At 33.8% G+C, this 25,170-nt stretch overlaps 1 protein-coding gene across 3 annotated transcripts in view; it reads right to left on the bottom strand.

Moving 5' to 3' along the window:
- Positions 1-4,409: 4,409 nt before the first annotated feature.
- LOC145694828 (S-adenosyl-L-methionine-dependent tRNA 4-demethylwyosine synthase TYW1-like) overlaps positions 4,410-25,170 on the bottom strand; it is a 101,176-nt gene continuing 80,415 nt past the window's right edge. For all 3 annotated transcript variants that reach the window (XM_081771490.1, XM_081771492.1, XM_081771491.1), the window contains exons 10-13: positions 17,545-17,655; positions 15,486-15,653; positions 9,201-9,305; positions 4,410-5,585 (exon numbers count right to left, since the gene is read on the bottom strand). In XM_081771490.1, the coding sequence (XP_081627616.1) occupies positions 5,472-5,585; positions 9,201-9,305; positions 15,486-15,653; positions 17,545-17,655 (498 nt within the window). In that variant the 3' untranslated portion in view covers positions 4,410-5,471. The remainder of the gene's footprint in view (positions 5,586-9,200; positions 9,306-15,485; positions 15,654-17,544; positions 17,656-25,170) is intronic.

Raw genomic sequence — 25,170 nt, 5'->3', positions numbered from 1 at the left:
ACATTAGTTTTGCAAGGTATCCTATTAATCTACCAAGTTTCATCAAAATCGGTTGTTGTGGCCCAGACACCTTATGGATGTGTCACAGGCCCTTTGACATGATTATAGTTTTTCGGGAGTAACCGACGGGAAAATTGCGAAAAGTGAATATTTTTAAGTTTTAGGGGGTCTAAAGTAGCGATGAAGAAATTCGCATTTTATTTAAATGGGCCTTTTTTTAAATCTATAATCTTATACTTTAGGTACTTTGGATTATAATAATAACTTGAAATTCAGTATGCTTATACGATTTCGTTAGTGTTAACTAAGTAAATCGTCAAAAATAAAAATGTCCAACTTTAGAGTGGTTATATGGGAAACTGAAAAACCTTTCCCCTTGTTATTTATGTAATACATCATCTACACCCCAAAATGTTTAGGCACTTCCGGCAGGATTAGAATGATCAAATTTGGCATGATTGTAGCCTTCCTGCACTAACCCACAGAAAAAAAATTGCCAGAAGTGAATATTTTTAGTTTTTAAGAAGTCTAAAGGGGGATGAAGTAATTCCTATGTTATTTAAATGGGCGTTTCCTTGGGATACAAAATCTTATATTTTAGATATTTAAAATACGAAAAGAAACTTGAAATTTGATAGAATTGTGGATTTAAGAGGTGCGAGGCCGTAGGCCGAGTAAACGCGGGGATTTGGGAAGCGAAGGCCCCAGCTGAGCCAAATTCAGAAAGATCTAATAATTGAAATTTAAAACTAGAAATTAATAAATTTGAGATAACTAAAAATTAGTCTATTGATCATAAAGCGGCTCGTAACTGCTGCTAATATTAATACAAAATTTATTGATTCTCTCTTTCGATAAAAAATTCGTATATTTAAAATTTATTATAGTTTAAAACTTTGGCTAAAAGCTTAAATCTGAGTATTGTTTGGATTGAAAACAAATATTTCACCTCTCGATATTATCATTTTCCTCTATGGAAATCAATATTGGAACCAGAAGTAGTAGTAAAGTTCTGCCATTTAAGGTAGTGTGTTGTGTATTGTGATATGTTCTCTTGACACCCTGAACTGATTGCAGAAAAAGTTTGTCGCTATAGATTACCATTCTTCTTCTATGCCGATGAGTGTTGAAACCGGAAATAGTTAATTTGAACCATTATCGGTTTGAATAGAGGGTTAACGGAAAATTATTTTTGGCAACCTGAATCAATTCCAAAAAATCGCACCGATATATCTCTACCATTTGTGCTCTATAGAAATCAGTAATGAAACCAGACGTAGCAATTGATTTTAATCACTTCCGGTTTTAATAGTCTGTTGTTGGTTGTGGTGATATGTTCTCTTGAGAGGCTGAATAATTTGCAGAAAACCCCCTGTCACTATCTAATATTATTTTGTTCTATGGAGATAAACCGGAAGTGGCTAATTTGAAACACTTCTGGTATGAATAGAGGGTTAATGAATAAGACAGAACCTATTCTTGGAACAATGAATCGATTAAAAAAAACGCTTCTTAATACTTCCTGTTTTTGCTCTAAAGAAATTATATTGAAACCGGAAGTAATAGTAAATTTGAACCATCTCCTCTCTTGATAGAGTGTTGTTGATAGTCATATGTTGTGTTAAGACACTGAATCTTGTAAAAAAAATGCTTCTCACTATGTCACCATTTTCGTTCTATGATAAACGTTAAAATCAGAACTGGCTTATTTTAACCACTTTCGGTTTGAATAGTTTCAACGTAGAAGATTGAGCGTACTGTTGAATTACTGAATCGACTCCAAAAAGCCCTTCTTGATATCTTTTACCGTTTTTGTTCTACGGAAATTAGTATTGAAACAGGAAGTAATTGTAAATTTGAACCGGTTAAATTTGTGCCGGTTTTGGTACAGTATTGTGAAGAGTCGTGATATGTTGTTGTCAAACGCTGAATCGATTGCAAAAGACGGTTCTCGCTTTCTATTAATATGTTTGTTCTGTGGCGATAAACGTTAAAACCAAAAGATTAGATACTAATTTTAACCACTTCCGATTTGAATAGAGCTTTAACTAAAATGGAACCTATTCTTGAAATGCGGAATTGATTGCAAAAAACATCATCTTCATAGTATGTCCATCTTTTGCTTTCCAGAAATCAGTATTGAAACCTGAATAGTAAATTTGAACCACTTCCGGTTTCGGTAGTGTGTTGCAGATAGAAATGTTGTCTTGAGTCATGGAACCGTTTGCCAAAAAACACTTCTCGCTATGTTACCGTTTACGTTCCATGACAACAAACGTTGGAACCGGAAACGACTAATTTGAATCACTTCTGGTTTGAACAGAGGGTCAACGGAGGAGATGTAACCTATTCTTTCGATGCTGAATCGATTGTAGAAAACCGCTTCTCGATATCTCTTACTCTTTTTGCTCTGATACCTGTCGACAGAAAGAGAGAGACGGACAAAGCCTTCTATAAGACTTCCGACTTATGCATAGCATAGTGTTTGGAAGTATTAAAAACTCTGAAACAGATCCTTAATAATTTTAAATTAAAAGTCTAGATACCAAATTTTGATGTCTCTAACTTTAGTGAGTTTGGAGATATAGTCACCCTGTTAAAAAAGTTGTAATATCATCCTCTTTTTATTACTCTCTAGGGGAAATACCACAAAACGCTTAAACACGTCTTTAATTATTTTAAATGAAGACTCTAATACCAGATTTCATGTCTCTAATTTTAAGGGATTTGAGTTATAGCCATCTTATTTTAACAATTACAACTCCTACCCTTTTTTCTTCTCTGTGAAGGAAGTTGTAAGCGTAATAAAATAATAATAAAAACTATCTCTGAAACGCCTCTTTAATTATTTTTATGAGAAGTCTAAACACCATATTTCATGTCTCTGACTTTAAAACATTTTCTTCATCCTGTTATAAAAATTGCAATCCCATCCTTTTTTCCTCCTGACTTTCTTCTTCTCTTGTAGGGGAAATAAAAAAACAAGCGACACAAGTGACTAATTATTTTAAATGGGAAATTTACATACCAAATTTAATGTCTCTATCCTTCAGAAATTCGCCGGTATAGCCATTTTACTATGATAATTGCCACCCCTGTTTAATCCTTCCTCGACGAATTTCCGAAAATTCTCCTTTAGTAGTACCTTACGTCACAAATTCTATACAGTGTCAAAATTTTAAGTTTCTAGCTTAAACAGTTTGGACTGGGCGTTGGTCACTCAGTCACTCATTCCGGAATCCTTTTATATACAGAGATGTAATCTTTGCATTTAATGTTAGAGTTTTTTTTTTTTTTGTGTGTGTGTGTGTGTGTGTGTGTGGATCCCGGCTTAGCTGCACCATTTGCAGTATAGCACTTTGTTTCACGGACCATACTAAATTTGGCTATGGAAAATTTCTGTGGTTCCCCCTTCCATAGACGTGCTTAATTTGCTTAATGATTAATCCAGTCCTGGTGCCAACAGATGTTCCTGAAACACATGGACATCACTGTCACTGGACCCCCACATCAGATTCTACTGTTGAGATCTTTCATCTTTATTCTCCCCATCTTTTATGCTCTGATAACCGTTCATTGAAAAAAAAAAAAAAAAAAAAAAAAGTTGGAAAATTTAATGTAGTTTTTGCTTTGTGTGCGTGACACTAAAGACAAGCACGAGTATTTTTCAACATTTATATTTACAAGTTTAATTGCCTAACTAACAATTAACTTATTTCTTATATTTCTTTGCCTGTGACATGCTCTCTAATTCAAGAAGTATGACCTAACCCTGTTTCCGCAGGGCTGAGATAACCAAGTAAAGCCTGTTATTGAGCGATCTGAATATAGTCTCAACCTCCTATAAAGCTTAAACTTGCGCTGTCTACCGTAATCAAGCAATTATTACGGCAACTCAAAACAGTGAAAGAGGACACTGTTAGACAATGTTGTGTTGGGGGTGAGGGTGGGGGTGAAACAACAGCGCAATAGCTGAGGGTTGCACAATACACGATGAAGAGAAACTTGATGCAATGTTACAGATGTAAACGAATACCTTCAAGTGAATTGTAATACGATTTTTAGTATCCTCACCATTTATCACAGGAGAGCTATCAGGTGGAAAATACTTACATTTATTCGTGTTGCACCACTGTTAAAATGACTTCAAAAAGGTACCCACAAACAACTCTAAATCAGCAGTTGAGGAACACGAATCCCATAGATCACGTCAAATCTTTGCTTGATCGTATAGTGAGACATTTCCGAAAACCTGCTTCCTGCAAAGCTGATAGGCTGCGTATCGAGTAAGCCAACAGATCAGATGTCACGATAAAGCAAATTTTCTTATCGGAAGGTTAGTTTGAAGAAAAGTGGTGGATACTATAATTTGCACTTATAAAATGGATTAATGAAATAAAATGGCAATATTCTAATCATCAGTGTCTTTATTTAAGACTTGCTTCTTCTACTTAAAACAATCTAGATCAATGGCTTTTCAGTTGAAAAAAAAAAAAAAAAGTTCAAATCCATTGTAATGAAACTCGTTCTACCGTTACAACGACTACATAAATATATGCTATTATACTAGAAACTATTACAAACCAAACAATATAAAAACAATTATTCTTCATTCTGTTTATATCGAGTCAGTATAAATATATGCTATTATACTAGACGCCGTCACAAATCAAACAATATAAAAATAACAATTCTCCATTCTGTCGATATCATGAATGTAGAATAAATATACTTTTCGTTTTATTTCGATGCCTCACTGCACTTCTGAGTAGCAAACAATTCAGTCTTAATATTCACTTCACAACAAAATATATTGCTCTTCGCTGAACAAAAACAAACGAACGTCACAGAATAATCAATATAGTGTGCGTTCAACAGAACTTTAACTTTTGCTCTCAAGTAACGAACAATTTAAACAAAATCAATCATTAGACTGCAGCCTGATAAGAATGCAGTATTTTCTTTAAATATATTTCGTTCTTTAACCAAATTTAGATTCCTTCTTGGTTTATCTTCTGAAGTTCTTATACTTTGAATCTATTGAACATTACTACTCAGTGAACTGAAAACGTATTCAAATTGTTCTCAATCAGTAAAAATTCTTTTGAATACATATACACAACTCTGAAAGTAGCATGGTATTACTGCTGGGTGTACTACGATCAGGTGAAAATAGAGCATCCCATACTGGGTCATATCTCCCTATTTGGGAGACTGTAATTAGAACTCAAAAGCATGGACTCTGTCCCATTTCGAACTCATTCTTTTGTAGTCTTGAAACCAAAACTTACACCCATTCTTAATGAAAGCTCATTTTTCCCAGTTTGCAGGATACATGATACAAATGTGTGAGCTGCTGACGTTCATTACACATTATTCAAACTCTCTAAGTTTTAAAGTATTGTATTAGTTTTTCTTAAAGGATTTCAACAAACGTTGAAGTATTTCAGCGTATTTTTTAAAATATCTTATTAACATCCAGAAATGTCTTTGTTTGATTTCCGATGCCAACGTTTTTCCACAGGATCAAATCCTCTTTCAGATGAGCCGAACACAGCCCAACTAGGTGTACGACACATATAATCCTACAACAAAGAAAGAAATTGATCAAACAATAGTTGACAACGAATAACGATCACAAGAATTGTTCTAAGCCAGGGGTTCTCAACCTTTTCCACTGATATCACCATATTTTATATAGAGAATATTAATGTACCAGTAGAAGTTTATTATGGAAAGGCATCTTTTCTTTATCCCAAAGGCAAAAATACACATCTATCGAATTTACTTTATTAATTAACTACATACATTTTAGTAGTTTGGTTTTTAATGCAGATATTTTATATACTAAAAATCAACTATTTCTGAATCTGCTCAATATACTGCTGTATAATAAACCAATTTTTAAAAATTAAAATAACGTTAAGTGAACATACACATTTCTGATCTCACTTCAGTTCTGAAATAAACTTACAGCCAGGATAAACAATGAATGTAAAAAAGAAAATACAATCTTTTCAGAATTCACACTCTTTCTTCAGTATGAAGGTTGTGCTTGTTTAGCTAAACACAGCTTTTTAATATTTCATTTGATTTCTTAATGTTTTTATTTAACTTTAGTCTTAAATTGGGTTCAACAATGAACTAGTTCATGTACAAGGGTAATCCCAAAAGTAAGGTCTGCAAGGCGCTGGGAAGGTACGGAAACTGTTCGTTCAACTGTTGGTAATACTATTGTGTTTGGTGTTTCCCTATTCTCAAATACGCATGCGCACGTTTCGCTGGGACGCTCAGTCTTCGTTTGGTAGCCGTTTGTAATGGAGCTCCGCTTGGCACTACCGTCAAGTGCGAAGTTTACGTAGTTATTCGGCTTTTCAACGCAAAAGGTGTGAAATCGATTGAAATTTATCGCTAATTGACGGAAATGTATGGAGAGTCATGCATGGATGTCAAAAACGTCTGAGAGTGGTGTAGGAGTTTGCAACTGGTTGTACTGAAATTCACGACAAAGAAAGAAGTCGCGGACCTGTAAAGGTTTGAATGGAACATTATCACTCATTCACCCTATAATTCGGACTTGGCATCCAGTGACTACCACCTATTTCCTAAGTTGAAACAATAATTGGTTGGAAAATACGCTTTAGTAACGAAGACTAGGTGAAACGTAAGTTTTAAAGCTTTCTCAAAACACGTGGCGGCGAGCTGATATGACATAGGCTGCAAAAACTGCCATGGCGCCTACAAAATTGCATTGATCGAAATGGCGATTCTGTAGAAAAAAAAAGAGAAATGTACAAGCTTTAAAATGATGTACACATTATTGAAAATATGTTTCTTTGTATCTCTTTTAAAAAATTACTTTTGGAATTACCCTCGTACTTGTTTTTGACAAACATGACAAAAAAATCCACATTTAGAAGGTAAATAGTAACAAACACCAATAAAAATTTACATCTTTAAGGTGAAAGAAAGTATTGGGAAAGTTCCTACGCTGAGTTTTCGACTCGACCAAATTTCACATTAAGCAAGACAATATTTTTGTACGAGTACCAACTGGCAGTGGCTCGCGCATCACTGGAAGAGAAACTAGCCTATATAGTTTTGAAATCGCGAATGCCTCTACATACGGTTGACTGTATACATTACAGAATTTATTATTTAAGAGGTTAGCATTTTAGTGTCATGACCGCAATCTCAACATGATATAAATGAAGCAATATTTAAATATAATGGTTCTCACTAAATTGTAGCATCAGATTATAATAAAGCAATCCCCTACTGGCTCACACCTCCCTATTTTGGAGACTGGAATCAGAACTCAAAAGCGTGGACTCTGTCCCGTTTCGAACTCTTTCTTTGGTAGACTTGAAAATAACTAACACTCGCTTTTAATGAAAAAGCTCACTTTTCCCCGTTATTACGATACTGACACAAATGCGTGAGCCGTTTACTTTCATTACACATTATTCAAATTCTGTTAATGAAGTTTCGAACTCTCATGGGAAGGACTAATGCATGCTTGTGATTTACCTTTCTTGCGCCCACATAACACGCAAATTTGTCGAGTTTTGGAGGACTTTCTATCAACAATTGTACGATTAAAAAGTTAAAAATACACAACTGAAATTTGATAAAATGTGCACGAAAGATAACGGATTGTGATCTTCATGGACCGACCCGGCGAAGAACTGCAATCGCTTTTTTTTTTTTTTTTTTTTTTTATAGAGGCGATGAACTCGTCAATGTCGATACCAATAGGTATCATGAAAGGATAATGCAGAAACAATTATTGCTCACTACTCGGTTTATGTTGTAATCGCAACAATGCATTTGTTCATAACAGAAAACCACTGCTTGTCAAGTGAAGAACCTTCAGAATTCAATTTTGTATTTTTATTCTAATAAAGCACATTTTAAAACCCTGACTCAATTTTAGACAAAGTCTCTAATGAAGGACTACGATCGACTGACTGCCTGCCTGTCGGTGAGTAAGTAAGTAACTGAATATGAGTACCCAATAGTAACCTTTCTTGTGTGTGTTCATGTGCTATTGTTTAGAACACTATGCATGTATTTGTCGTTCAATTACCAGAAGATAGTGAGTGCATTCTTGTTCACTGTTTCTGATAAGGACGATAGTTTCACAGTTATAACGCACACAAGTGATAACTATATTGCCGAATCGGTAAGATATAAACAGATCAGTCTTTAGTGTTGGGTAGTAATTTGCGCTTGAGTTAATACCAATTCTGAGTGTAACGCTCTCTGACAAACGATTCGTGACTTGACCTGTTGACACCATTCTGATATTCTTGCAATACGGCTGCTATCGAACATTCAAGACACTCGCAATTAAGGCACTCGCCTTTCGGAACCGACGATCAGACATTTGTCGAACAGGATAAATCTTGGTTTTTACACATCAAGAGCAAACTCTCACTACTGACTATTTACCTAATCCAGTAGCTATATACATTGTGTTATCACGAGATCTACTCGGTAACAAGGTCGAATTCACACTTCGGATGGATGGTTGTAATTGAATGATATACAGGGTGTTTCAAAACAACACCGACAACGTTTGGGAGGTGATTCCTGACACCAAGATAAGACAAAAATATAGACCAACTTGGGTGCAAAAATGCTTCCTTTCGGAGTTATAGGCTGCCGAAAACATAAAAAATGAACTTTAAGAGTTCATAGCTCCAAAATTATGGGACATATCATAGTAGGGTCAAAACTTCACTTAGGAACTATTATGTGCCAAATCCCAAAATCCATGTTTCAGAAGCCTAAGGTACTCACGCAACAATTTTTAAAGACGGAGTTTGGCTACGGGCATATACTTTGAAGTACTCACCAGCTACCCCTATAAAAATTGTTGCGAAAATCATGGATTTTCGGATAGGGCACATATTAGTTCCTAAGTGAAGTCTTGACCCGACTATGATATGGAGTTATGGACCTTTAAAGTTCATTTTTTCATGTTTTCACCAGCCTAAAACTCCGAAAGAAAGCATTTGTGCACCCAAGTTGGTCTATACTTTTTGTCTTATCTTGGTGTCAGGGATCACTTCCCAAGCGTTGTCGGTGTTGTTTTGAAACACCTTGTACAAAAAAGGTGTTATTGGATTCATTTTGTCAGTTGTCAACACAAATATAATAAAATCTCCAACGATTTGAACTTTAATGTTACGCACCTCTGCTGTAAATGAAGCCTTTCCATCTGTTTCATAGTACTTTTGCACCAGTTTGTGAAACTTCGGATAATCAATCCACGTGTGCCACTCTCCATTGGGTTTGAACTAAAAATAAAACAAGATCGTTGTAAAACAATGTCAAACATCAGAAATTAATACATTAGAAAATCAAATTTATCATACTATTCGGGGCCTGCGAAAAGTAAAAATTTAATAAATACAATTTCTTATGTTCTCATCTGTAAGTAACATGTAATAAAGATAACGTTACTCATTATTGTCTCCATCCTATAAGAAAATATTAAATGTAAGCGAAAATTTTATTCTTTTAACAGTGTGACAACTGCACAGTCGGATTTAAGAAGATGTAATAACTTCGCAATACATAAGAATTCCTTGTTTAAAGCAATATTTACATATATATTTCTAACATAAACGCACGTATATTTGTTTTACTTATTTGTATAAAAAGGTTGCGCCAGAGCTGAAATTATGTCCCAGTAAAATGTTTGCCAACGCAGAACTTGATCTTTTCTTTGCGTATGAATGCTTTGATTTCTTTGCTAACACATGAGGTGTACTATTCGACGGCTTTTTAAAGTATTTTTATTACTATTTATCTCTTCTGCATGCTTAATATTAATTTGCTACAGCATTATTAGTAATTGCAGTAAAGTTTCGTAATCCGGTGTAGTTTCTTGAAGTCGATTTGGTATTCCATAAAAAACAGAAACAATATTCCAAAGGAAACAAAATATTGAGTTAAATACCACATAGAAAGAAGAAATGAACCTTACTGGAACTCAGTCGAAGCCAAAATATTCCGAAAGTTGGGGGAAACAATGCACACTCCAACATTTTATCTGTATTTCGCAAAGATATCTTAAGTGATAATGTTAGCAAATATCGATGCATTTTCCCAAGGTATTTTAGATGACAACGACCACAAACAGCACTAACAATACGTCTCCGGCACTCTAATTCTCTTTGTTACAGGGATACAGGGGGTGGTCCTGAAGGTGCAAACCCTCTCGAAACTCCGATTTTTCTGAAAATTTAGCTTAATTTTAGGGGTAATTTTACAAATTTTAATATAATTTATCCTCATATTGAATTTGGATCCCTTCCGAAATAAATGCCTGCGTACACACCTGTTGTGCTACTTGCCAGACTGCTCACTATCGTTCTTCCCTTCTGAAGAAAATTTATTGTCAGACACTTTACAGCTAGAAGTTATTGACAAAGGTACATGCATGGTTAGACTTTGCTTCCATCCATTGATTTTTATGGAAGAAGTGTTTTATTATGATTATTCGTCCGTCATTCAACCGATTTTATATACCATATTTTATAAATCTTGCCACCTATGATCAAAGTCAAGCGAAATATGGTCAAGATTTCTCAAACAGTTCAAAAGAAGTGTCAGCAATGTGTTGCATTTCTCGAGGATAATGGAGATTCGCTCAATAATCGTTATTTGTGACAATAAATTTACACTTTCCTTCAAAATGTACCTTCAGTATTTTAAAATCCAGCTTGGCTTCCACGTGGCTATGTGGATAGCGTAGGCACCTTTGGTGTGGGAGAGCCGGTTCGCTTCCCGGCGGAAGTTCATATGGTTTGGATTCCACATTAAGCTGTAGGTCCATATCTCATATCGTCCTGCTGTTGAAAGGGACGCTATACTCAAATCTATATAACTAACCAAAATCCATCTTTGTGGTTTAAAAAATGTTTTCAAGAAATAAATTATAAATTATATTAATAAATTGATTGAATATTTATTAATTTTCTGAAAACCTCTTCATAATTCGCTTACTAATTACAGCAACGTCTTCGCATCAGATATTTTGCTAGCTGTCTGAAACTGAGTTTATTCTGTTCTTCTATCTATTTGGATGTTAAGTTTAAAATACTGTTATATCCAGACGTTGAACTAAATGCTTTCCATAAGGATCTTATTTAAAAATCGTCAAAAATGGGAACTGGATGACAATACAGGTGTATCTAAAGGAAATACACCTGAAACTTTTGAGCCGAGAGACCAAATTTCTTTGTGGTTCACTTGTGTTTTTATTTGGGGGATAGGTGGATCACGATCCTATTCCTAAGCTTCTTGAGCAATGTTATTCGAGATTGCCGAGGGGTAGGTCCTTATGTTAAAATTTTAGAATCGACTCCGCCATTGACGAATGATGGACGAAAAACCATTTCATATATTTCAATATCAGAATATACGTATTGTAATATTTATCATCACAACTATCAATTCAATATTTTGCACCAAAAGAAAATTACTTTCAGAATCTGTCGCGTCCTAAGACTGAATTATGAACTATATTCACTTCATACAACACTTTTAATTAGATACTTCGGTACAGTTGATGGATTATAAAACCAATTTCAAACTGTTATGCCTTTGAATTTGGTTTTAATAAAGAAATAGTATTTCACTAATCGCTGTTTAATGTAGATTCGAAAGTATTAAAAACGGTACATACGATTAAGTAAGCATCCAAATTCGTCATTTAGTCAAATGCACAATCAATATCTCAGAAGGTGGGAACGCTTAACAGAAAACAAAACAAAACAAAAAAAGTAAGCCTACAAAGTCAAGGCCTATTAGTTTTTTAATCAACATTTATATTATTATTATTATTATTATTATTATTATTATTATTATTATTATTATTATTTATTATTATTATTATTATTATTATTATTATTATTATTATTATTATTATTATTATTATTATTATTATTATGGTCGAAAGAAATAGCTCCAGTTTTGTCAAAACTATACAAGACCTCATTAAGAACAGGGTTATTTCCATCTAAATGGAAACATGTACCTACATATGTACATGTAGTACCAGTTTACAAGAACAATAAGGTAAATCCAAGCAACTACAGGCCGATAATCTTATTGAACATATTTTCTAAAATTTTTGAAACTATCATTCACAAACAGTTGTTCTTTAATGTAAAAAATATATTGCAAAAATCACAGCATGGCTTTTACTAAGAGAAATCAGTTGTAACCAATCTCTGTGAAATAACAGATTTTGCCTACTATGCAATAAAAAGTAGAGCACAAACTGATGTTATATACATTGACATGAGTAAAGCTTTTGATTCAGTTGATCATAGATTACTATTAAAAAAATTGTCAAATATGAAATGAAATATGTGAAATATTTTGAAAGTTATTTGACTGGTAGAACATATCAAATTAAAATTGGAAATGTCCTGTCAGACATATCCACTATTAATAACGGTGTTCTTCAAGGCTCTCCTCTGGGTCCATTGCTTTTCTCGATTTTCATTAATGACTTACCATCAGTTTTAAAACATTCCAATATTTTACTTTATGCTGATGACATTAAGCTTTTTAGAGTAGTAAACAATATTGAGGACAACGTTAGGCTGCAAGAAGACTTAAGTAGAATCATTACATGGCGCAAAGATAACGGTATCAGTATCAATTGTTTGAAAACTAAATGCATGCCCTGCAGTAACAAATCGCAATACTATGTAAGTCAGTAAATTACAAGGTTCTATAATACAGAACGTTGACACAATGAAGGATTTAGGTGCAACATTTGACAGGTCATTGCGCTTTGGTGGTCATACAAAATGTATGTAATGAAGCAAGATAAACAATTGGTTACCTGCTTAATCAATAGCCTGCTTTTTGTCAGGCAGATACTATGTACTGTTATATAAACTACTGGTAAGATCGAAACTAGAATATGCATCGGCGACTTGGAACAGCCTAACAAATACTCTCGTGAACAAACTTGAAATGGTCCAAAACTGTTTTATTAGAATACTTTGTTTTAAGTTGGACCTATTACTCTAGTACGTATGAATATTGGATAACATACTTTAAATTGGAACGACTGGCTGACAGGAGAAAATTGACTCTGTATTTGTAAAAACAGATGCTTGACAATCCATGTATGTCGGACTATATTTTAAAAAATGTAGATTTTACAGTTTCGACATATGGTACAACGGTAAAAATGTTAATGCAACCACGTAACAGGAAACATATTTTAATCTCTAGGATTTTAACAAGCTATAATTAATGCATATCCTAAAATATGACTATTTTAGAATTTTTAATATAACTTAGTAGCTTTTATTTTTTTATTTTTGGCATGTCATTGTTTTTACTAATTGACAGTGAGATACACTACACTGTCAGTGTTTTATTATTATAATTTGTGTTAAAGAGGTATCCATATTTACTATTATTATTTACGCCGACTGAATTCTTGAGAAATAGCGGGGAGTGATTCCTCCAGTGGTTTTCACAAAAGCAAATTGGAACTTGTTGAGTTGATTTTAGTTTAGCGTCCCGTTCAGCAGCAAGGTTATATAAGACGTGGATCTACTGATTAATGTAGAATCCGAACCACATGAGCTCCCGCCGGGAATCAAACCCGGGTCTCCCACGCCAAAGGCGCGTCCGCTAACCGCTTAGCAACGAGGGAACTCCTCAAATTGGAACTTTTGTACAGCGATTGTAGCTCTAACTTCTCTTTCAAATCCCATTACTAGTTACTCAAAGAATGAGCAATATGATGCTGTATGACATCCTTATTCTTTATATTTGTTCGAGACGAATAATAAGTGCATATTCTTTTATATCACTAACAACAGTCTGTTCTCGCAAAATGCTACAAATGCCATATTTTGCCATTATTATGCCATATTTTGAAATTATGAATAAGTGCCATTTATTGTGATCATTTACCACATTTGCCATCTTATGGTTGCTGCTTAAGTTTTGTCTACCTTTCTATCGGAAATATAAGTCACACTGTTCGCTGTTATCGAGAAATGGAGACCATAAGTAAGATACGGAATTTAACGATTCACATCAGAGGAAACGGATTCATTGTTGGCTAACCAAATATATGGAAAGTATGATGTCCATTAAACGCATGCTGCTATAAATCCCAAAGTTGTGACGTGATTAAAATAGGCTCCTTTCACATTGGCAGATGCTGAACGATCGTTTTCTCACTTCAAATGCATCTTAACAGACAGACAATATAAACTGCGTATGGGCAACCAGAAGAAAATGGTTGTCATATCGTCCAACCAGAAGTGAACTATGTGTTGCACGCATGACTGCTTTATGGTATGTTGTGACGCCAGGTATGGTTATCTAATGCGAACTTTTTTTTTTTTTTCTTTTTACGTAGTTTTTCAGTCACGAGGTTTATTAGCATATTTTCTTTGCAGTTTTGTGTTTATGATACTAATATTTCTATGATTTTTAATTTTCTTTTTCTTTCTTTTTTTTCCGTTTTGATGTATTTCTAGTTTTTGATACTTTCGAAGTTATATCTACTAATGGTTCTATTTACACACCTTAATGTAAATTATCACATTTAATGTGAGCTTTTGGTATATTAATGACATAAAAATAGAACGAACACACTAATTTTGTGCAATATAAATTGCCACACTTTTTAAGTTTATTATGCTATTTTGCTTTTTTCCTCTTATTTATTATTATTATTATTATTATTTTTATTGTGCCCTAATTACTGATTTTTAAATATCTCACAGCTGAAAATTATAATTTAATACAAGAAGACTGAGAAGTCGTTACTTCAACTTTTAGAATCTTCACTTTCAAATGTGGGATCCTTCAGGAATAAATAGGACAAAGAGATAGACAAACACATATTTCTTATCACTCGTTTCTCTTCAAAATTTCACACACACACACACACACACACAAATGTATCACTGAATATTTCATGATATGTTCCAAATTGTATTGCAATCCTTTAGGCCAAATTAGGTACATTTCAGAATCGTGCAATGGCAGGACAAGGTTTGTTATCTCACATTCATTTAACTTACTTCATGGAATTCCAGGCAATTTCTTAATCGTAAAGAAATCTTGAGCGCTGCTATTGCACGATCCTGATATATTATAATTTGATATAGGTATTATGCTATCTGCACAATTCGATAGAGCAAGTTATGAGTATTCTAGCTCCAAAAAAACAACACACGCAGCCAGAACTGTACTCATTTATATTTTCTTATTCTTTGCATACTCTCTAAATGGTGATATGGTTTATATGTATATACTTTCTCTCTCTCTCTCTTTACATACTGTGAATAACGAACAAGATTACATTCATGCGATTTTTATAAGAAAAACAAGTTAATGTTTAGTTTTATTTTTTTAAAATTTGTAAGTAAAATTTGTTATAAGTAAAATACTTTGATAAAATTATTACAAGAGCTACATACCTTTTTATGAGCTAGCAAAACACAATTCGAATGTTCGTGTTCAGAAGCTATTTCATAGGATGGGAGCATGTCAGCTAACTTTTGAACAAAATACAAGACTTCCTCGTGCCATGGCACGTTCTCCATAGTTATCGTATTAGTTTTAGATTTTCCACAAAATGTTACACCCTGAAATAATAAAAATAACAGAAGATCAATGTAGTAGTTAGCCTTAAAGAAACTACGTATCATTTACAATACACAAAGCTCTCAATTTTTTTGGACATCTAAAATGTGTATGCAATAATTTTAAGAAACTTGTATAGAACAGTTTAAATTATTTAATGATCTGAGGAGATCTTTAAACCATTTTAAATTGATCTTAACAGAGACTAGACATTGTTTTCCAATATTTGGAGCAAGGATGTAGTAGTGTATTCAAGTTATATCAAAAGAAAATAGCGTGAAGAACAACTGGATCACAGGTTTATACTTTACATAAATATTTAATGTTTGAAAGGTAGGTTTGAATAATGAAACTGGGTTTAGGTGGATTTTTCGGGGTTTTAGAGTTTATCGAGCCTTTTCCGGTTTTTAAAACTTAAGTGAATTCAAGCAAAGGCATTAATTACCAATGTTCGTAAAATCGAAATTTTGTTGTGACAAAGGAATAGCGCAAAAAATGATGGATATTTCAGTTGTTTTTATTTGTATGCTTTACGTCGTTTCGTAAGAGTGAAATTGTAACCCCTTATTAAATGATGCTGGAACAACTTTGAGCTTCTAGTACGATTTGGTCCGAGATCATACGCAACTAAGACAAGTGCTGTTGTCATTGAACTCTTGTAACACAGTTACGAACACAGTATCTCAGAATGGAAAAACGTTAGATGGAATGGACCGGGCCACATGACTTTCCGCATTTGAGTTAAACACGTAACTATCGTTCTCTCAGCCGGTACAGAAAAAATTAGGCTTACCAAAGCTGTAACACGTGTGAAACGTAAATAATTACGGGAAGAGATAAAGCAATGAGGGCTGCTTTAAAAGGTGTCGTCCGTGTAACAGAGCAACGAAACGGACTAGTTTATAATGAGTTAGGATAATTCTGTTAACACGGAAAGATACGAGAATATTAAAGCCCAAAAATAAGTTGATGATAAAATTGCAGATAAAAACTTCCCCTAAAAAAGAAGGAAAAGAGATCTGTACAAAGGCATATATGGGCTAGAAAAGTATTAGCCCAGGGAAATAAAGATCAAAGCTGATTCAGTTAGGTGAAAGACATATTCCTATGAGTTGCTAAACACAACGCAGGAACGAGAATTTTATTACTTGTATTGATGCGACTGGAATTTTGAATGGATCAGTGGTCCTCGACATGGTTTTGGAATTTAGTTTAGGCTTGTAGATTTAAACAAAGCACAAAATATTAAGAACAAACCTGTTCTAGACGATCTTTCTGGGAACAGCAAAACGCTCCGGTTTCCACTGTTTAGGAAGCTTTCATTGAACGAATAATCAAGGGAATACTGTACTATACATATTTACTACAGAAGACATACTAATCCTCTTTAAACATATTTTGATATCAATTTCTGTGTTTATGTAATGGAACAAACATGGAGACCAAGGGTTCTCCACTTTTTACTTAGAGCAGTAAGCACCTACACGGAAACATTCGAAGCGCTGAGCACGGCGAAGAAGAAACAACACTGGTACGGATATATTGATGACATGTTTGTTATTTAGCCTTATGTATGGGTATTTTTCTTAAGAATGTTATTAATTTTACAGTTCAGTTTACAATTGAAAGAGACGCAAATTTACTTTTTGGATGTACTGCTATATAGCGACGTAGATTGACCACTATAGACAGAAAGTTGATAAAAAAATCCACAAAATAGAAAATCTAAATCGAAATGCAACAAACAACCAAAAGTATTCTCTGATTTAGTTGGTAAAGTGACAACAGGTGCGGATAAAAATCATAGAGGCGAAGAGATAGATATGTATTAATGCACTTTGGAAACAATAAATAAAATTAATGCAACATCTGACTAATTTATAAATTCAATACCTTTACTTCTATGAAGTCAGGATTTCCCATGGAAACAAGCTTAGCATAATTTTCTATTTCATCTGCGTTCCATTTTTTTACCAAAGTAAGTCTATACACAGTTCTCTGTCCCTGAAACAGATGGAAATATGTTACTTTCATTACATTATATTATATTTTAGTAATCCATATTGCAATATTCAGACAAATATACATTAGAGATCTAGAGATGCAATATGAGAGATATAGCTAATTAGTATTATGAGTTTCTCTCCTATTGCAACTTGAAATCACTATTAAGAACTACAGTTCCAGAGGTTCCTCGTGTGAATTCTCAAAAGCATTTTGATTTTCAACATTTTGACAGAGAGAATTGAGAAGTCCGAAGACGAATGAGGGCTGACAATACCGTTCACTCATTCGCCATCGAATGTTTGTAGTGGAACACTATACAGAAATTTGACTATGATTTCAATAGGATGGCACTGTAACGGTAATGTTACTCTATCTGTAAAAGTATCCTGAGCAACTCTATTTCTATATACGTAGTATGTGTGTTTTGGTGAGCTATTGCGAAAACACATGAACCTCAATTAGGGCAACGAACAAACAGTAACTGTCTTGGAGTATCATCTCCATTTACCTGATCTATCCTCGACCATTCTCCTCTTGATAAATACTGCAAGGAAGGCACTTTGGTAATATTAAAGATACAAATAATTCGACAACTCTAAAGGGCAATTCACAAAACAGATTTAAATTGTGGATGAGGTACTCTTCGGCTAGTGGCGATTAGCTTCTCAAAGGGAGTATGTTGAAGGCAATCACAATGATACTCAACAATGAGTTACGTAAAGGATTTACTGCAATAAGATCGCGAACATTATTGTCGTAATTTGCAAACTGCTGAATAAACGATAGTAGCGATGGTAGAATTACAACTCCACTGTACAGTCAACTAATCTAGGTGTACGAAATCGCGAAAGTTTTCCGACAAAACCGAGAGTTGCTTTTTCAACGAACTACACCAGATTGAGTAAGAAAATAGGTATTTTGAAGTCGCGACAAAATGCAGTAACTGACATTTTGAGCGAAATAGACGCAAAACACGACAAATTGCGATATTTTTAACTTCAAATTCAGTTGTAAAAATACAGAAATAAAAGTACAATTTTCCAAGCATTGTTTTCCTTTTGCAACTGGCAACGCTGATTACTACTGCTGTTTCAAGCTCATAGCTGGTAGTTGTGGAATGTGGAACATTCAGCATCGTGGTAATATTGAATAAAATAATATTGTTTAAAAGATGCGGGGAAAATCCCTTTTAAAGTTACATAATTTAACGAAAGAAAAGCAGAAATTGAATGAAATGTACGGAAATGTTGCAAAATTATTTAATCCCTCATTTGTTGGGTGCCTTTCAAATCCTGATATAAAGACTTTGTGCAAGCTTTTTGTTCAATGCCAGGATTTTCAAAGAAAATTGCAATATATGAACCTTTATCAGGGTGTCTAGCAAATTTCTCTCAGCAATTTCATGACATTTTCCGACCATTTTCATATTTTTCCGACCTAAGAAAAAATCGTAAAGTTAAGAAAGGTTAAAATGTAATGAAAAAGTGTGCAAAATCATACCCAATCAAATACTTTCTCCTTATTCATGTATACAATGATGTAATTTAATCACGCAACTTCTTTTCTTCTATAGTAGCGACTTCTTCTGACAACTGATCCACAATTTTCCGTTTCTTTGCTTCAAGTTACTTTAATCTCTGTTGTGCTCTTCTTTTTTCAGCGGCCCTGCGATTTTTTTTCTGCCATCACTTTCCTACGATGTTCTTCGGCTTCCTTGAATCGAACATATGCATTTCTCATTGATAGTATCATCTGGTTTGGGATAGGTAGGAACCAGCTACATTAACAGCACACACACTACACGCTGCGCCACTAAAGAATCCTCTGACAAATTTTATATTTTTTTCTCGTTTACGGAAAAACTCCTTTCTAAGGCTGCATTGCCATGGAAAAGAATTAGGCACATCTTTACATCTTGTAGAGATATACATCATTTGGTGATAAGACACTCATCCAAAAGTCATCAAGTCTGCGTTCACTTCTTTTTTAAGACTCCATTTTCTATTGCATATGTATCTGACCTACTAGAGCCTGGCATTCTCTGTCTACCTTTTCTGCATCGAACGCTGAGACAATATACTCTGCACTAAAATTTCGAACGTTGCTCTCATTTGTTCAACAGCTTCTTCCTGTGAATAGCAACGGTGAAGGGATTGAAAAACATCAGTGCATTTGTAAGGGAATACTTTAGCGGAGACTTCTGTTGTAGTTTGGAAACAAAAAGCTGATAGCATTCACGAACTTGTTTACGAAAACACAGTATTTTCTTTTCATTAACCTCTGTACATTTCCTTTCCGTATTAAATTAACATAGATGTTTTCATTTTTCTCCATAACATCAATCTCACTCTGTCCATCGTTTCTTTCGTAACGAAGCGTGGCATCAATAATTTTAATATCTGAGTGAGGATGCCATGTACAAATGGAGTCATAGAGGTGTCTGACTGATATTCGGTCAAGAAATACAACAGTCCTCAGCTAGGGATTGAAAAAAAGCTAATTTTGCAAGGAGCAACTTTTCGTTCAAACTCTCAGCTACTATTCTGAAGCTGCTATAGTTGAGTTCTTTGTCTCTTCCTTTAACGGTTTCAATATACTTTCTCACATCCGGTTATATTTCTTGGCTTCGCTTTGCTACTTTAGCATTTTCTACCCACCCAATGTGGCAAAATGGAAGAGGAAATATGCTACTTTAGCATTTTCTGCCCACCGAATGTGGCAAAATGGAAGAGGAAATAATGACGAACCTGTTAATTTCAGAATACTGAGCACGCCCTGTTGGTACCATTTCGATCAAGTTATAAAGGATCTAACGAAAGAAATCAAATCCATCCAGTTTTTTTGTATGTCAGTCTTAAAACCACCGTGAACAACGTGAAGACTACACGAACCAAGTTCAAGAAGTCGTGGAGCATTTGTAGAAGGGTGGCACAACGTTCCTCTTTAATTAGCCTTAAAAGTGCCAAGTTTATGTTTGGCCCATTCATTGAAATTTGCAGAAGCTTAGACGGCATAAGCAACTGCAATACATTCTGCAAACCATATAGTACGTCTGTAGCTGCATTATAATCCATAGAAACAGAATTTAAATACCATGTTCTGACTCTGTTGTTGCTGTCGTCCCAGAATTATACATTCACATCCATTTGAGTACTTTGCGCAACAGGGATTTAAGTTCATGTTGAAAATATGGACACAATCTACACACGATGATATATGACATTTTGTTCTTGTGCAATTTCATGCCACTAGCAATTGCACTGTTTGGTAACATCCTAGTGAAAAAGAACAACACTATTTTCAGCACTGCGTAAAATGTTGTGATTCATAACCGCGTTTATACACCACAAAATCTCTGCTTGTGTAACACTATCCTTTACTTTATATTTGTCCAGGGTCGAAGTACTAGTTGGAGAGCTTGTTTCACTTGATGAGCATATAAGAGGATCAGTGCTGGAGCCAGGTACGTCTACATGTGATGCTGCCACAGGACAACTGAACTTCCTTTAGGTTTTGTTGGGAAATGATATGTCATTGTAAAAGTCTTGTTGAGTTACTGCAAGGTTTTGACAGTTATCCGCCAGATTTTCAAAAGTACTTTTATTCTTTTTTTTTTTTTTTTAAAGAAAAAACTCGAATCCTAAGATTATTATAGATTAATGTTATATTTTACGATTGGAAATTATGTTTAATAAAACAAACTTATCTGCCTCCTACATCATAGACACAGCCATTTTTAATCTAACGTATACTACAAACAAATGACTGACGAACTGCGTTCTAAACAAAAGAATGGCGAAATGCAATTTTTTGAATGATTATATTGGAATTTTCAAAGTTAAGTGCGGTGACACAAAGTGTTCACCTCAAGCAAATAAGCACAATAATTGTCAAAAACGTAAATTCAAATTTTCCGACTTTTTTCGCGAATTCCCGACAAATCCCCGATTTTCCGACCAATTTTTCAATTTAAGACGAATTCCCGACTTTCCCGACTGCTAGACACCCTGCTTTATATGCTGATTTCCATAAGAGTTTGAAGAAAGTTGTGATGCAGAGTCAAGATGACAATGTCAGTGTGATGGATATTTTACTTGCACAGAGAACCAAAGGGGAGGAAAATTTAAATTTCAGTAACTTGTGCCTGTCTACAATATGGCTTCCAATAACGAATATTGGTTGTGAAAGGTTTTTTCTTTTTCTTTTTTTCGAAATACAGTTTAGTAATCAATGATAGAAGGTTACAAATGAAAGAAGAAAATGTAGAAACGTGTAACATGCAGCACTTTTCATCAGAATAATAATTTGCAAACGAAATATACAAGATGATACTGGAATAATGTATTGTATATATGTTTTTCCCTTTTTTGCATGTGTATGTGTTTTTACTGTATAGCTAATACAATGTATGCTGTTTTGTGGTGGCAATCGTGAAAATACTGTGTTAGTATATTTTACGTTTTTGGACTTGCAAAAGAAGGAAGAAGTAATTTGTTGTTAGTAACTGCATAAAGAATAACTTCAATGTTCTAAGTAGTATTATTGTTTAATCCAAGAGCAACCCACATTATGCTTTATTTTTTGTTTAATTATGCTTTATTTTTTTCAAATTATGTTTTATTCTTAATTGTAATCATTGTTTTACATTAATAGTGGATAATGTATAATATTTATTATACATTAAATATTCTAAATATCTTAATATATTTATTAATATTTTAAGCAACCAGTTTCTTTCATATTTAATGAACTTTCTACTTAATGCACTGTAAAGAGAGATGCTTTACTCGAGTCAGTTTTTTCTATCACTTGCGTGCGCCTTAGAGGTGCATATATACAGAAAGGGAAAGTAAAAGATGTCACCAAAAAGTACAGAAAGTGCTCAAGTTCAAGAGGTACACACAACAATGTAGTGTGGAGTTCCTGTGTACTATTCATTGTTGGCTGAAAGTTCTCTTGTTCTTTTCCTTTTTTTTTTTCCATTTCTCCACATCAAAGGATTACACCGAAAAGAAGTTTGCAGAAGTAAAAATAAGCTTTTCATTGTTGCATTGTTCTAAATGATTTTGCATTATAAATATTGGTTTTAAAAAAATATTAGTACAGTATGTTAAACTTGCAGTTAAACAGAATTTTCCAAGAATTGTGCTATATATTTTAAATTATGCTTTATGCTTTATTTTCTGAAATTATACTTTTAAAATTAGTTTCGTCTGGACCTTTAGACAACCACAACCATGTTCAAGGTACCAACCATATGTGTAAATTGCTATAATGCTTTTTATGCTTTTAGGTTGCCCTATTTATTACTTATATTGGGCCTATATTAGAGTTTGTAAAACAATTTAGTTAGCGAAAAAATGAGAAATTTTATATCTCAAAATGCGACAAAATACGAAATTTTTACTTTCAAATGCGAAATGTTTAATTTCGAATTTCGAAAAACTCCTGCCCCTACCTATATTATATAATAATTTACATTCAGATGTAATTTGAATCACGAAATATATACCCCATTAAGTATTCGTATAAAAAAAATAAAAAAAAAATAAAAATCCTAACAGAATTTAATTGGTACGGTATGACATACGAAGATTACAATTTCAGCGGGATGGCGCATACATGAGTTCAGTACAGCTCTCGGGTCGGTGTTCGAAGTAGTACCCAGAAGTGCAGTTAAAGCAGCACTAAGTGAAGCGCGAACATAGATCATGTGGGCAATCACAACTATATCTCATCATCGTCAAAGGTACCCTCATGCGAAAAAAAAAAAAAAAAAAAAAAAAAACTTGTATACTGTAACCCACGATTTTTCGCAATTATTGCATTTTCCTTACGTTCATGGGTAAAATTCAGTTATAAGAGATAATAGAAAGCAATCCATCTAAGAAGATATTTCCAAAAAAAGATAACAAAATAATAAAAATATAAGCAAAAAACAAAATTATGCTCGGTTTTGTGTACACTGGCATAATGCTTTCGAGGGAATTGCGTACGACTGCAGAGGGAATTTCACGATTGGTAGTATCCAGAAGTTGAATCAAGGAACTAGAAAGTGGAGTAAAATATTGCATTTATTGGTTTAAACCTAGGGTGTAAAGCGTCTGCCAAATACAAATTAACTTCTGTAACCAAGATGTTGTACGGAAATATAAAAACAAAGAGGAAAACTGTTTTCTTAAGTTTGGAAATGACATGCTCCATAGCCATGAGCATTTATTTGTTTAAAAAAAAAAGTAACAAAGCGTAGTCTTTGTGGTCAAGTGGGTAGAGTGGCGGACTGGGAGTTCTTATACTGTTTTGACACCATATTGAATCCCATCCAATCCATTTTACTTTTTTTTTTTTTTTTCAAAACATTACAGAAAGTGTATAATTTTTGTTAATAAGAACCGAAACAATATAATAAGGAAATAAATACTTCCTCTAATGACGTATTTATTCAGAATTAGTGTACTATTAGCAATAGCGATTGTTTTCAGTTTATGCTATGGTATGCCTATTCCTCCCCTCTTCGTTTTTTGCACAGCAGAAGAAACTTCAACTCACTTTGAGCGTGTCTGCGAGCCAGAAAAAAAAAAAAAATGCTCGACCTGCAGCCTTACAGTCACAGCGAATGAAGTAGAATAGCGCATTGTCATAAAAAAAAGCTGATGTTAAATTATTGTTCTAGTGTTTGTGTGAGTGTGTTTCTTTTTAAAGTATTGACTCTCTCCTTTTTTTCATATCCACAAGTGCAAGAAATGCAATCATAAGTCTCTGTAAGGATTAAGAATGCTTTCTTTAAACAAAACTAAATTATACAGCTCTATTTGTGAGGAATATGAATGCCTCCAAAATATGCCATGGATATTAACTATAATCATACCGTTCTTCCGAATTGTACAATAGCGTGAAAAACTGATAATTAAATGATGTAACAGGCATAAGTTTTTTTTTTATAGCGTGACAATACATTAAACATAACAAATTAAATTTTTGGGATTACAATTTATCACTTTACGTGTCGGTGTAGGCCCATGCGTTTTCACATTTGAGCGACGAAAGAAGAAAGTATGGTGATAGTTATAAAAATCGAATACGAGATTTCAATGAATTCGTTACATGGCCCCTACATATCGAAAAAATGATTTTTCGATGTCTGCTCATCTATTAGTCTGTCGATTCGTCACGCTTTTACATGCACTCAACTAGAGGCCATACTGTTCAACGTATCTGGACTGAATTGTAGACATAACTTGTAATAACATACTATCGTTTCGAATTTTATATCCTTCGACACCTAAAAGTAGGGGTAGTTTACTGAAGGATGAAAATTTAAAATAATTCAATTTTCTATTTAAAAAAAAAAAAGTGACGATTTCATTTATTTTTTGTAAATATATATTTTCTTAACAACTCTCCACCGTAGTATCAATAATTTTTCTGAAAAAATACATATGGTGTAATTTACTGTATAGTATGGGTTCTTTTTGCACAATTTTCTCAACCACATTTCATAAATAAACGTAT

This window comes from Thermobia domestica, chromosome 9 (genome assembly GCF_964235325.1).
Source record: "Thermobia domestica chromosome 9, izTheDome1.hap1.1, whole genome shotgun sequence".
NCBI classification, from domain to species: Eukaryota; Metazoa; Arthropoda; class Insecta; order Zygentoma; family Lepismatidae; genus Thermobia; species Thermobia domestica.
The sequence above is the reverse complement of the archived record's forward strand: the minus strand, read 5'-3'. Positions and strand labels throughout refer to the sequence as shown.